The 12,106-nt window shown below is 48.0% G+C and overlaps 1 protein-coding gene and 1 long non-coding RNA gene across 2 annotated transcripts; one reads left to right on the forward strand and one right to left on the reverse strand.

Annotated features, from left to right (window-relative positions):
* Positions 1 to 7,916: 7,916 nt before the first annotated feature.
* Positions 7,917 to 8,629, reverse strand: LOC118167962. Its single transcript, XR_004751310.1, has 2 exons — positions 8,175 to 8,629; positions 7,917 to 8,135 (listed from the first exon to the last, which is right to left on the reverse strand). It is a non-coding gene; the product is annotated as an uncharacterized LOC118167962 (long non-coding RNA).
* Positions 8,630 to 9,852: 1,223 nt separating this feature from the next.
* DIO3 (iodothyronine deiodinase 3) lies at positions 9,853 to 11,446 on the forward strand. The gene has a single exon (XM_035327963.1). The coding sequence runs from the start codon at positions 10,021 to 10,023 to the stop codon at positions 10,843 to 10,845; it is 825 nt and encodes a 274-aa protein (XP_035183854.1). The 5' UTR covers positions 9,853 to 10,020; the 3' UTR covers positions 10,846 to 11,446.
* Positions 11,447 to 12,106: the final 660 nt, after the last annotated feature.

The following is a 12,106-nucleotide window of genomic DNA, read 5'->3' on the forward strand; positions in this document are numbered from 1 at the left end:
TGGCCAGCGAGTGCACGGTACACCCAGCACGCTCTGGTTGTACTGGGCTCCCCAAGACAGGCTGACCCTATGGCGCTTTGTACAAGGAGACTGATAGAGCTGAGAGGGTCCAGAGCTGCTGTATGTATACTTGTAATTTATCCTTTGGGTTTCAGGTAGGTCTGAGCTCTATTGCAGAGCACTGATCAAATAACGTAACGTGTGTGGTACACGCAGCATGTTCCTGACGTGCCACACATCATCCAGGTGTTCAGCTGTCAAGATGCATATGTGTTTGTCTGTGACTTCCAGATGTCAACCAGACTGCTGAGAAAGATTGTGCTGAACAAGTGACCATATGCTGTGCCAAAGACTCCAGTGAATCTCCTCCCATATGATGCAGGAAAATGGACTTTACACTAAACGGGTGCAGAAGGAAGCTTCTAGGATGATCAGAGAAATGGAAAATCCAACTCATGAGAAAGGACTGAGCACCTGAATAAACAGGTGCAGACCAATATGAGCTCCCTTACAGTCAGGTGGTCTCATGCTGTCCCAGAATCCATACAGACAGAATCAGCGTGTTGTTAATGAACTCTGCAGCAGAACTCACCAGTTCAGGCTTAGCATTGCCCTGACATAGCCCTGTAGGTGCTCGGAGGGGGGCAATTTGCACCCCAGCTCGCTCAGAAGGTAAGCAGAGCTAGCCTGAATCTGCTCGTCCCTGCAGGGACAGGTGTGCCCCACATGAGCTTGGCCTGTTAGCCCTGTGGAGCAGTGCCCAAAGGGGATAGGACTGCCCAACTGCTCTCAGGGGGGCGGGAAATTTGCCCTCACAAAAAGACAATGTTGGCATAAGAACAAGTGGGCACAAACCTGCATAGATGCTTTTAAGCTGGAAACTAGAATAATTCTAAACATTATGGCAACAAGATCCTGCAATAGCTCTCATAATCATTGAAGGCAAAGGTATAAGCAATTTTAAGGTGATATACGTGATATATTTCTGAGCAGAGTTCTATAATACAGAGGTGCCCAAAACACTCCTATTAGACATGCCCTACTAGACCCCATCCCAAAAACTCTGTTAGCTGTGAACTGCAAACCAAAATCCAATCAAAATCAGAAATTTAATTAAAAGCAGCTCTTCTGAGCCTGTTACTGGCAGTCATTACACTGGTAAAAAGTGACAGCTACTTCCATCAGCCATGCAATATCAATGGCTGCTAAAGCCAGCCAAGGAGCTGGCGCAGACTACGACTGCGCAAGGACCACCACATTTTGTAGAAGGTATTTATAAGAAAGGATTCAGAGCCTTTTATCTCTGCTTTCATCAGCTAAGATACTTTACTCCTACTTTAATTTATATTTTGCTGCTGTCTTTTTTTTTTCCTTTTGGCTCAGTTGGAGCATGATGCCAATTAAAATTAGTTAAGAAAGAAAATGTCAGTTTTTCCAAATACAACATAATTGTTCTTAAAGCAGTGTTCCCTCAGTACCTAGTAAATCCAGGGCTCTTTTGCAATAAATATTCTTCTCAGAACTCTTTCCCTTTTCTGCAAGTAGGCTCAGATCTCTCAGATCTCTTTGATCAATTTTATTCACATATGTACTGCTATCTTTGTATAAACCTATGATTCCCCCTCCCCTTTTTCTTTTTTAAATAAAAGGTCACAAATACCTTCTCAGAAAAAAAAAAAAAAAAAAAAAAAAAAAAAAGTGCCATTATTTTATTGGCTTAAGAAACTTGAACTTGGTTTCAGGTAAGAACTAGTAGCAAGGGATTAGTATTCCCACAAATTCAACTTTATTGAAATGTCAGGAATAAAAGTACGGTTGGATTCCGGGAATCAGGTTTGCACAGATGTTAATGTTCAGAGGCAATTTGTGGCCCTTAATTTAAGTTTCACAGAGGATAGCAGACTGCTCCAGGTGTCCACAATGATTCACACATGGAGAAGAACAAATCGCAACCCCAAATTTCATATCTAAGTTTAAAATACCCATTTAATCTTTGTTTTTTTGTGTTTTTTTTTTTTTTTCTGCTGGAGCTTCAGGTGGAAATGTTGGGTTCTATGAAATGATGAGCTGTATCACATAGCAATGCTTGTCACAGTTTTTCCCTGTGAAGATACTGTATTGCTCAGTCTAAGAATAACTTTAAAATTCACAGAAAGTAAGAACTGTTGAGCAGCTAAAAATAAAAAGTCATAGGAGGACGTGCTGTTAGGCATAAGCACTGAGACCCTTAAACCAGTTTGAGCTATCGAGCTAACCTAAACATTTTGAGTCGGATCCTGATTCCACTGAATTCAAAATGATTTGTGGTGAGAACTAATGTTTCTCCTTTTATTTCTGTTTTCCTGCTAATGAGTATCAGATACAACATTGCAAGACTACTCTGTAAACAAAGTGCAAAATTAATCATTTTCAGAGGAACATTTTATTCACAGTAGGCTGCGTAGGGAAGGAATTAAGCCTAAGTAAATAAACAATGAAGGTAAACAATACACAGAGAAAGTGAAAAGTTCATCAGAAGATGTAATTTAAAATATCATTGGGTATGTGATGAAAGCAAAATATACCATTTATGAGAAAAATTCCATAATTGAGTAAAATGCTGAGTAATTTCATCTAAGCATTAAGTTATTTGCAGTTTCCTGCATAAAGGAAAAAATAGAGCTGAAACTCAGGCCCTTGTCATACCAAAGATCTTTTCTTCATCCAAGAGCAGAGAAGCTAGCAGGTTACATAATTTTATGTCAATTATAACATTCCATATAAATAACCTTTACTTGTCCAAACTAACTGACTTCCACTTCCAATTATTTCTGGGCAAAGTTTTAAAAAGAAATACTGCATTGCAATATAAAATAAGCAAATTGCATCTGTTTTGGAACAAGTGAAGAATTACACGCAGTTCACATTCATCAAAAGCTTTCTATCTGGCTGCAGAAGTCTATTATTAGGATGTGTCAAACCTGTCCAGAAACATCTTTCTACTGTTGATAAAGAAGCTGTGCATTAAATTAGGAGATTCAGATGTGTATTCCTTCCAGTTCTTATGTATGTCTAGTCATTAATCCAAAACAACATTGCCAAACCTCAGCCACAGAAATAGTAAAAATAAATACCAAAGGTCTGGGAAGAGAAATCCTGAGGTCACCAAGAGAAGGTAACTTCAAGGGAGTGTCCTGGAAATTAGGAGTTATAAATCATCATGACCTGAAAGAAAATTTCATAAATTGCATAATGCCATTTTGCATGGCTAAAAATAATGGAGTATTGGTGCAAATGCCAGGAAAAAAAAAAAAAAAAAAAAAAAAAAAAGGAAAACTTCACAAACATTTATGTTCAAAGAAAAGGCTTCAAGCAAGCAACTTACTTGATGAGAGCAGAAGTGCAGAGCAATTGTGCATTCTAGCCTTGTGTTTGGAATACCACTTGCTTGGAATGCGTCTGTCAAAGTGATAACTTACATAAAATTAGTACACATTAGGTATGTAATATACATTTTAATGACATTGGGGATAAAAGGTCAGTAGTTCAATGATCTCAATTCTATATTCAAATGTGGACTGATATTCCTGCCTTTCTGGGAAGAATAAACTCTTTCATTTTTGCTAAATTATTTGTTCCTCCACTCTACGGCTTATTCAAAAATGTCAAACCACTGCTGGGTAAAAGCTTTATATTGTAGAAAATGAAGGTCAATCTGAATAAGATTATTCTACACATCATCCCTAAAGATTTGTCTTGAATAAATGTTTTTCTAAATGTTATTTTTCCTCCCTTCCCCTCTGAGCATGTTGCAGATTGACAACTCAAATGTGTATGTCAGTTCAGGCAGGGCACGTGCAATTGTCTGAAAACTCGAGAATTATTAAACGATATTATTTTTAAATTTTGCACTTGCTAAGGAAAGTGAGATGACAGAAAACACTTCCTGAGACTTCAGCCCTCCTTTTGTCTGTTTTCATACTACATGGCTTGGGTAAAATCCTGATCACAAGGAAGGCAATGGGAGTTTTGCCAGTGCTCATTCAAGGCTTTCACCACACAGACCTCAGGGCTCTGAGAATCAGCCTGGAACAAAGCATGCCAGACAGCAGTGAGATTACCCCATGGAAAGTAAGCTCAAAGGAGCGGTGTTTCCTTTACCCCAACAAAGCCTACACCCAGCCTGTCAACTCAAAAGTATCCTCTTAACATTTTGAGAAAATATAATGACCAGGCTGCATCATTTAAAAGATTAAAAAAAAAATAACATTAGCTATAATCTTGCTATTCTCATCTTTCTAAATGGTGCTAGTGCATTGAAATTTGCTATCAGTGGAAGCACATTGTTATAAAACACTGCACGTGGTGAATTTTCTTACAATCTTTTCAGAGAAGACTGAGATTCCAGCAAATTGCACCTTCTCATCCTTCTCTGCACCACACCTGAAACCAGCATGGAAAAAAAAAAGACAATGGAAGCAGTATTTTCTCTTTCTGCCAAGGACTTCATCTGTATTCAATGCGTATAAAGTTGCCACTTAAGTATAACTCTATGGGGTTCCACTTCTGGACTAGACTGTTGCCTTTGCTGCAGAGCAAGCCATTCAGATGACTATAATTACACCATACTACCAGGGGGTCCAGCCTGAGCTCTTGAGCCACAGCAGCTTGTGAGCAGTTTGCTTGATGGGTAGCAAAGATGCGCTTGGCACAGGGGGCTCTGGATAATCTGATTTCCTACTACTGGAGGAAGTCAGTCAGCAGCTGCTGCTGAAGTTGACATTGCCGGCTCAACCCCGAAGACAGCTGTGCACCCCATCCAGCTCCATCTCCAGTAGGACCTTGTGACAGCCACTGTCATCTGCCGTACATCTCCTGTTCTACACATCGTCCTTGCAGTGAAGCTGGTTTGGGAAATCTCTGCCCTTAACACATTCTCACAAGACAATCCCACCTAGGACCAGTCTGATACCATTGCTAAGGCAGTCTGATGGGCTAATCCTGATACTTCCTTGGATGCATGCTGTGGATGTTTATCTTGTGCCTTCTCTGCATTGCATCCTTTGGTTTTGTCATGAGCAGGAAGCTAACCTAGCAGGAAATAACTCAGTTCATAGAGCTAAGCCTTTCTGCTCCCTTAGTTGCCTGAACCAGGTCTCCATGGGTCATTGTAGCATCACAGAGCACAAAGTGCAAGCAGAAGCGAGGAAGGAGCAATGGGGTAGGAAATTGCACCTTTTGGCGTTCATCAAGTTGCACTGTAAGTAGTGCTATTACCACTATTTCAGGGGTCCTAAAGTAAACCCAGTCACCAAAATAATCTGGGTTAAAAAAAAAAAAAAAAAAAAGAGAGAGAGAGAGAGAGAGATCCAGTGAAATCCCCTCTCTCTCTCATCCAGAACCTTCCAGTTATCTGGTCTATCACAGCCTGATAGGTCGCTGGCACAACAGGGGCACTAGTGGTGTAGAGACAGGTGCAGAAACCCATTAGCACATCAGGGGACTGCCACTAAGTCAGTGCTGCAGAGCTTTGGCAGGTGGCTCACAGGATCAAGGAAATGTTGGTTTCCACTTGGGGTGCGAGCTGAGTGTTGTGCTACAAGACCTATCGTTCTGGAATCAGTCCTCCCTCCAAAATAAACAATTCCATCCCAGTTCAACCCAAAATGAGCAAGAAGAGGGGAAAAGAAAAACATTAATAAGCTTCAGTGCAGGGAACCTCTTTGTCATATATGTCAGACTTGTCACGTATTCAAAGGTGAAAATGCTGGGGTGGGGAATCAAAGCCCGTGGCTCTGCTAGTGATTTTACATACCAGTCTGCAGTGCAGCACTTATTTTCTTACAATTCTCTCAGCTTCTCAAAGCATTGGCTAGCTCCTTGACTTTACATGCTTTTTTCTTGAGTCATGTATATATTAAAAAAAAAAAAAAACTAGCAGAATTAAAACGTGTCATCTAAAAGTGATGAAAGATTACAAGCAATGCAGGTCCAGAGACATCCAGACCCAAGCGCAGACTCCAGCCTTCCAGTAACTTCTTTGCAGAGGCCTCGCTAAGGGCAAACAAGTGCAAATAGAGTTTAGTCACCTTGGATTTAGCATTTACCCAGTTCTTACAGATACCAGACAGCAAACTACCGCTGCACTGCTGCACCTCTCCACAGCTGCTGGAAATGGGTGGCTGCTTACACGAGGCGAAATTGCTCAGCTCTTATTTCAGGGCCCGATCCAAAAGTCAGTGGAGGCTTTTTCATCTCGCTCTCATAAAGCTCAGTTCTAACATGCTAATGACATGTAGCCTAGCTGACATGAGAGGTGGAATTGTTCCAAAATATATTTTGTTTCCTGTCAGAAAGCATTGCATGCCTTTGCCCAGGAAATTATAAAACAGAAAATAAACATGTAAATATACCATTTCAACACATCCTCTACATCAAAGCGTGTTCTTAATGTTTTTAATTTCAGCTTTTTGAGGTTTTGTTTTTATAAGTTGCTGAATTTATTTTGTAGCTCCTGTTTATAAAAGAGCTTTTAAAGAGTTACAAATTACATTTATCAAATCAAGAAAATCTACAACTACAAAGTTCTCAAAAAGGCAAATAATGTGAACCCTGCAAGTGCACGCGTGCAGACACACACACACAAACTTCTATATGCGTAAGGTTACTGGCTGCTGAACCACAGACCACATGCAGAAGAGTAGAAACCACCCATAACCAGATGTGCCACTGTAAATCTCATATTTTAGACTATATGCTATGAACTCTTCAACGTGCAGGAAGGCACAAGTTCCCACAGTATTAGTAGCAGTGACAGAGATTCCTAGAAAGACCAGTTACCTTCAGGTACCTAAAAATAGCCCAACATCCCAGAGGAAGGTACTGCCCTTGTGAAGTACACAAGGAGGGCTTACTGGGGCATGATTTTGAAAAATATCCAGCACAACCCAGGCACGCGAATGGCAGTGACACATCGCTTCAAACCTCCCTAAAAACAAAGACAGAATTTCACCCTTTCCCACGGAGTTTTGTGTAAATACAAATGAATGCTGTACTTAGACTGAATGCAGCAGTGCATGACTTGCAGAGCCATGCAGAGCCACCACTTCGTTAGGAAACAGCAGCCTCAGGTTATACTTGAATTTTTCCTATGGTAGGGAAGGGTAGTGTTAGGGAAGGGTAGCAGTGAGCCATTGCAGCAAAGTGCTTCAGTTCCCTGCTCTATCCACAGTTGAATAGGAAACCCCAATTCAAAAGTTTCCTTCAAGCTATAAAAATAAAACAAAGTTGATTCCAGGGATTAGAGAAAAACGCATTTCCAAAGTCCCTATTCAGCTACAAATACACTATATAAGACCAAATACTTTTTTTTCTTTTTTTTTTTTTTTTTACCTCAGAATATTTCTCACTGACCTGGTAGAGCAAAGTTTGTTGATATTCAGGGTTGCAAAGCCATCTGTTTACTCAGGCTTTTGTCTGTCAGCATAGTTTGAAGAGGTCGCTTTTAGAGATCAATTTTTTTTCCTGGGGGTTTCTTCAGAGCTACCACAATTTGTTATTGCGTCTGTTTAGAGGCTTTAATTTGTGGTTTTCAAGATTGCATAACTGCACAGAGAGGTGGTGAGAGGCCCACATGAAGAGTTCAAAATAAGTTTGACAATATAGTAAATATCTACTCAGTAGTTTTCCCTGGACTGAGCACCACAGAATGCCAAAAAAGTTATTAGTCAGGCTAGTGTATGAACGTGTCATTATGAGGACCGGAGCATATATTTCCATTCAGATACTACAACACTGAATTAACTCCACTTGCTGTTGACACCAGCTGAAGACGATCCATGGGGGGCTGCAACCCAAGCACCCACTTAGATTGTTCTAAAAGAGTCTGTTTTGAACCAGATATAAAAAAATAAAAAAATAAAATAAAAAAAATGAGATTTTAATTGTGCCTTTTATTCAGAGTTCTCATAATAAGTTACATAAAAAATGAAGTATGCCGCCTGGACTCCCAGGATGAGGCTCAGCATTAGTTTTGCCATGTTGCAGATGTCAGATGGGAGGCATGGAGATGTGCACAGCTATGTTTGGAGAAGCACTCCCTGCACCTGGGGCAGGTTGCAGGTCCTGTGGGTCACTAGGAATCCGTAGCCAGATACCTGGCATTTGTGGGTCACTAGGAATCTATAGCAAGATACCTGGCATTGACCACACGCAGAAACAGGGCTCTGATATGCACATTGCATGGTTGGGTTGTGCATCTGCATGGTCCGGGCAGAAGGCATCTGTGCATGCGCTGCTACAGCAGCTCCTGAATGCCTGAGTCACGCCTGCATAGCAGAGTGCAGCACTGGGCATTTTGGACAACCCTTACAGCCCTTTCTCAAGATGCTGATGAGGAAATGATGTGCGCGCCACAGGCTGGGAACCCTGCATCGATGGAGTGGCAAGGCTGTGCACAGAGCCATTGGTTTTTGCCTAGGATTGTGTCTAGGCACCAAGCTAGATTAAAGCTACATACCTCTGGTACAGGTCTCCATCTAGCCCAGCAAGAAGGAATTTATGGGTTATAAGTTCCTCCTGCCTGGATGAAGACTGGAGGCAGCTAGTCTGTGCTCACCTCTGTGTACTGCAAGCTTTTCGCCACTGGTAACACAGCTCCCAACCCTAAAACTGGCATTCACATGTCTGCTCCGTGGACGGGACACATGGGTCCACTCGATGTTACCTACAACGTGCCTCATCATCCCTCTGCTTGAGGACTTCACTAGGCCCATGACAGAAGTAGCTCTGATTTCAACTTCACAGGACAACATGACACAATACTGCTGCCTCCTCCTGGGTCGCTGCGAGGGGGCTTCGAGGCTTCCAGCTCACCTGGGTGCAGTGGGCAACGCAGTGGGGGCCGCGCCCGGCGGGTTCCAGCGTACAAGCTCAGGGATCTGGACAGGACGGGACAGAACGGGAAGGACGGGACAGGACGGGATGGGACGGCAGCCCCGGGAACGCTACGCCGGCTCCATCCAGGCCGCCGTCGAGCTCTCCCGACGGCCTCCCCGCGGTACGGCCCGGCCCCGCCTTCGCACCCGGCCGGCCCCGCCGGGCAGCGGACACCCGGGGGCCGAGGGGCGCGGCAGGGCCCGGCGGCTCCCCCCCTCCGCCGCCACCACCACCGCCACGGCCGCCGCCGCTTCTCGGGCAACAGCTCCCCTTAGCGGCCGCAGCGCCGCCCGCCGCCCGCCCCTCCTCCGCCGCGGGGCAGCGCCCGCCGGCCGGAGCCCACCTGGCACCCCCCGAGCCCCGCCGTGGGGCCGGGGCAGTGCCCGCCGTCCGCCCCGTCCCGTCCCGTCCCGTGCGCCCCGTCCGTCCCGTCCCGTCCCGCCCCACCGCGGGAGGATGCGGGCGGGGCCGCGGGTTCGAGCCCCGGTTCCTCCCGTGCCCGGTTGTGGCAGTGCCCGGTTTTGGCCGTGCCCGCTTGTGGCTGTGCCCGGTTACGACCGTGCCCGGGCCGGAGGCTAAGAAGCGGGGAGGGAAGCGGCGCGGAGCGGGCGGCCCGTCCCTGTCACCTGCGGGCACCGCCGGGACGGCGCTGCCCCGGCCCCGCTCCTGCGCGGCCCCGGCCCCTCTGTCAGGGCGGGGGGAGACCCGGGCTGCGCCTGTTGCATTGTCCCTGGCGGGGCTGGCAGCGAGCGGCCGCCGCTATCTACGGCCGGGGACCCCGGCCGTGCCCTATCGCGGACTCTGCAGGGGCCTGATAGCGGCTGCTCCCTGCTCAGCTGCACGTCCCCTCGCAGCTCCCGCCGGGTCTCTCTCCCCCTTTGTCTGTGTATTTTTAGGTCATTAGAGTGGAGGGGTAGGTAATCCCCAGGCTCAAGTTCCAGAGGGGCGGGTTCTGGCCGGAGGTGGAGTCACTTTTCATTTAAATCCCTGACTATAAAATGGGCTTAAAGAGAAGCGGGATCTCAGCCGTGCCGCGCAGACCCCGGCAAGCAAGGTACGTGGGGGGCCCCGGGCAGCCGGCGCCCCGCAGCAGCAGCCGCGGAGATGCTCCACTCCCTCGGCGTTCACACCTTGCAGCTGCTCACCCAGGCGGCCGCCTGCATCCTCCTCTTCCCCCGCTTCCTGCTCACCGCCGTGATGCTCTGGCTCCTGGATTTTCTGTGCATTAGGAAGAAGATGCTGCTGACGCCCACGGCGGAGGAGGTGGCCAGAGCCAGCGAGGGGCCGCCCCCCGACGACCCCCCGGTCTGCGTGTCCGACTCCAACCGCATGTTCACGCTGGAGTCGCTGAAAGCCGTGTGGCACGGGCAGAAGCTGGACTTCTTCAAGTCGGCGCACGTGGGCTCCTTGGCCCCCAACCCCGAGGTGATCCAGCTGGACGGGCAGAAGAGGCTCCGTATCCTGGACTTCGCCCGCGGAAAGAGACCCCTCATCCTCAACTTCGGCAGCTGCACCTGACCCCCATTCATGGCCCGCCTCCGGTCCTTCCAGCGCCTGGCCGCGCACTTCGTGGACATTGCCGACTTCCTGCTGGTGTACATCGAAGAAGCACACCCCTCCGACGGCTGGGTCAGCTCGGACGCAGCCTACAACATCCCCAAGCACCAGTGCCTCCAGGACAGGCTGCGGGCAGCTCAGCTGATGAGGGAAGGGGCGCCCGATTGTCCCCTGGCCGTGGACACCATGGACAATGCTTCCAGCGCCGCCTACGGTGCCTACTTCGAGAGGCTCTACATCATCCAGGAGGAGAAGGTGATGTACCAGGGAGGCAGAGGACCAGAGGGCTACAAGATCTCGGAGCTGAGGAGCTGGCTAGACCAATACAAAACCCGGCTCCAGAGCCCCAGCACGGTGGTCATCCAAGTGTAAAAAGGACCTGGCAAAAGGCTCAGGGGCAGAGAGGGGAGGGGAGGGCGGGAGGGGAGGTGGCAAAGGAGAAGGCACCGCGACGCGGATGGCAGGAGCCCTCCTCCCCGGGGACACTCGAAGGAGGCTGCCGTGCGAGCTTTCGAGCAAGATGTGCCATAGTCCTTTCTCTATTCAAATCATGTTGATTTGCCAGCCACGCTCTGTCAATACTGTATTTCCATGTGCGTTTTGTAAATAACTCTTCTTTTTTTTTTTCTTTTATTTGGAGAAGCGTTTACTAATTTTTAAGGAGGCTCTCTTCCTTCGGGATCTGTTCCCAGCTGCGTGTGTGCGCGGGTGTGTGTCTGAAAAGTTGTGTACAAGTGCTCCGTGCTGCCTAGCAAGTGCTAACTGGGATTTCTAGTATTTCTTTGTGATGACCGATTTTGAAATGGGTTTCTCTAATGCCAGGAAATCGCGTCTGATGTTGTCAAGTACTAGAACTGCCAATAGCCAGAGCTGAACGGAATGTCCTATTTATGGGGGGGTTTTGTAAGACGTTCGTTCACCTTTTTTTTATGAATTTTTTTAAATAATAAAGGTTGAGTAAATACACGTCTAACCTTGTCCGTCTCTCTATATCTCGCTCCAGAGAGCCACATTCACTTTCCCTTTTGCCTACCTTGTAACGTCCTCCTCGCGGCTGAGGAGGGGAAGGCGAAGCGGCAGGAGGGAGAGGATGCGCAGCCAGGGGCGGCGAGCAGGGCTGCGGCAGGATCCGAAGGAGAAGGGGGGAACTAGGGTCCCCAGGGGGAAAACACACCTCCAGGGCTCCCGCGGGAGGGGAAAGGGCGCTGGCCCTAAAACCCACCCCCGGGTACTGCGCTCTCCCTCCCTCACCCCGCCGAGCCGCCCCCCGGGGCTGCGCCCGGGGAGAGCGAAGGTGCAGAGGTGAACCACGGCCAAAACTCCGGAGGGGGAAAGCCGCCCCAGCAGGGCGAGCCGCCCCGTCGAGGACACCCCGTCGAGGGCGCTCAGGCGGCTCCGAGGCGCCGGTGCCTCCCCCCCGATTGGGAGCGGGTGCGACCGCACCTGGGGCAAGGCAGGACCGGCCCCGCGGGGCTCGAGCACAGGGGCTGGGGGCTCTGACCCCCGGGGGTCGCGCTTGCAATGGGAGAGGAGGCGGGGGGCAACCGGAGACAGCCGAAAGGTGATGGCGAGCGCGGAGAGCATCCTGCGAGCCCCGCCGAAGCCGCCCGGGAGCCGCCAGGCACCTCCCATT

This window comes from Oxyura jamaicensis, chromosome 5 (assembly GCF_011077185.1).
Source record: "Oxyura jamaicensis isolate SHBP4307 breed ruddy duck chromosome 5, BPBGC_Ojam_1.0, whole genome shotgun sequence".
Lineage (NCBI taxonomy): Eukaryota > Metazoa > Chordata > Aves > Anseriformes > Anatidae > Oxyura > Oxyura jamaicensis.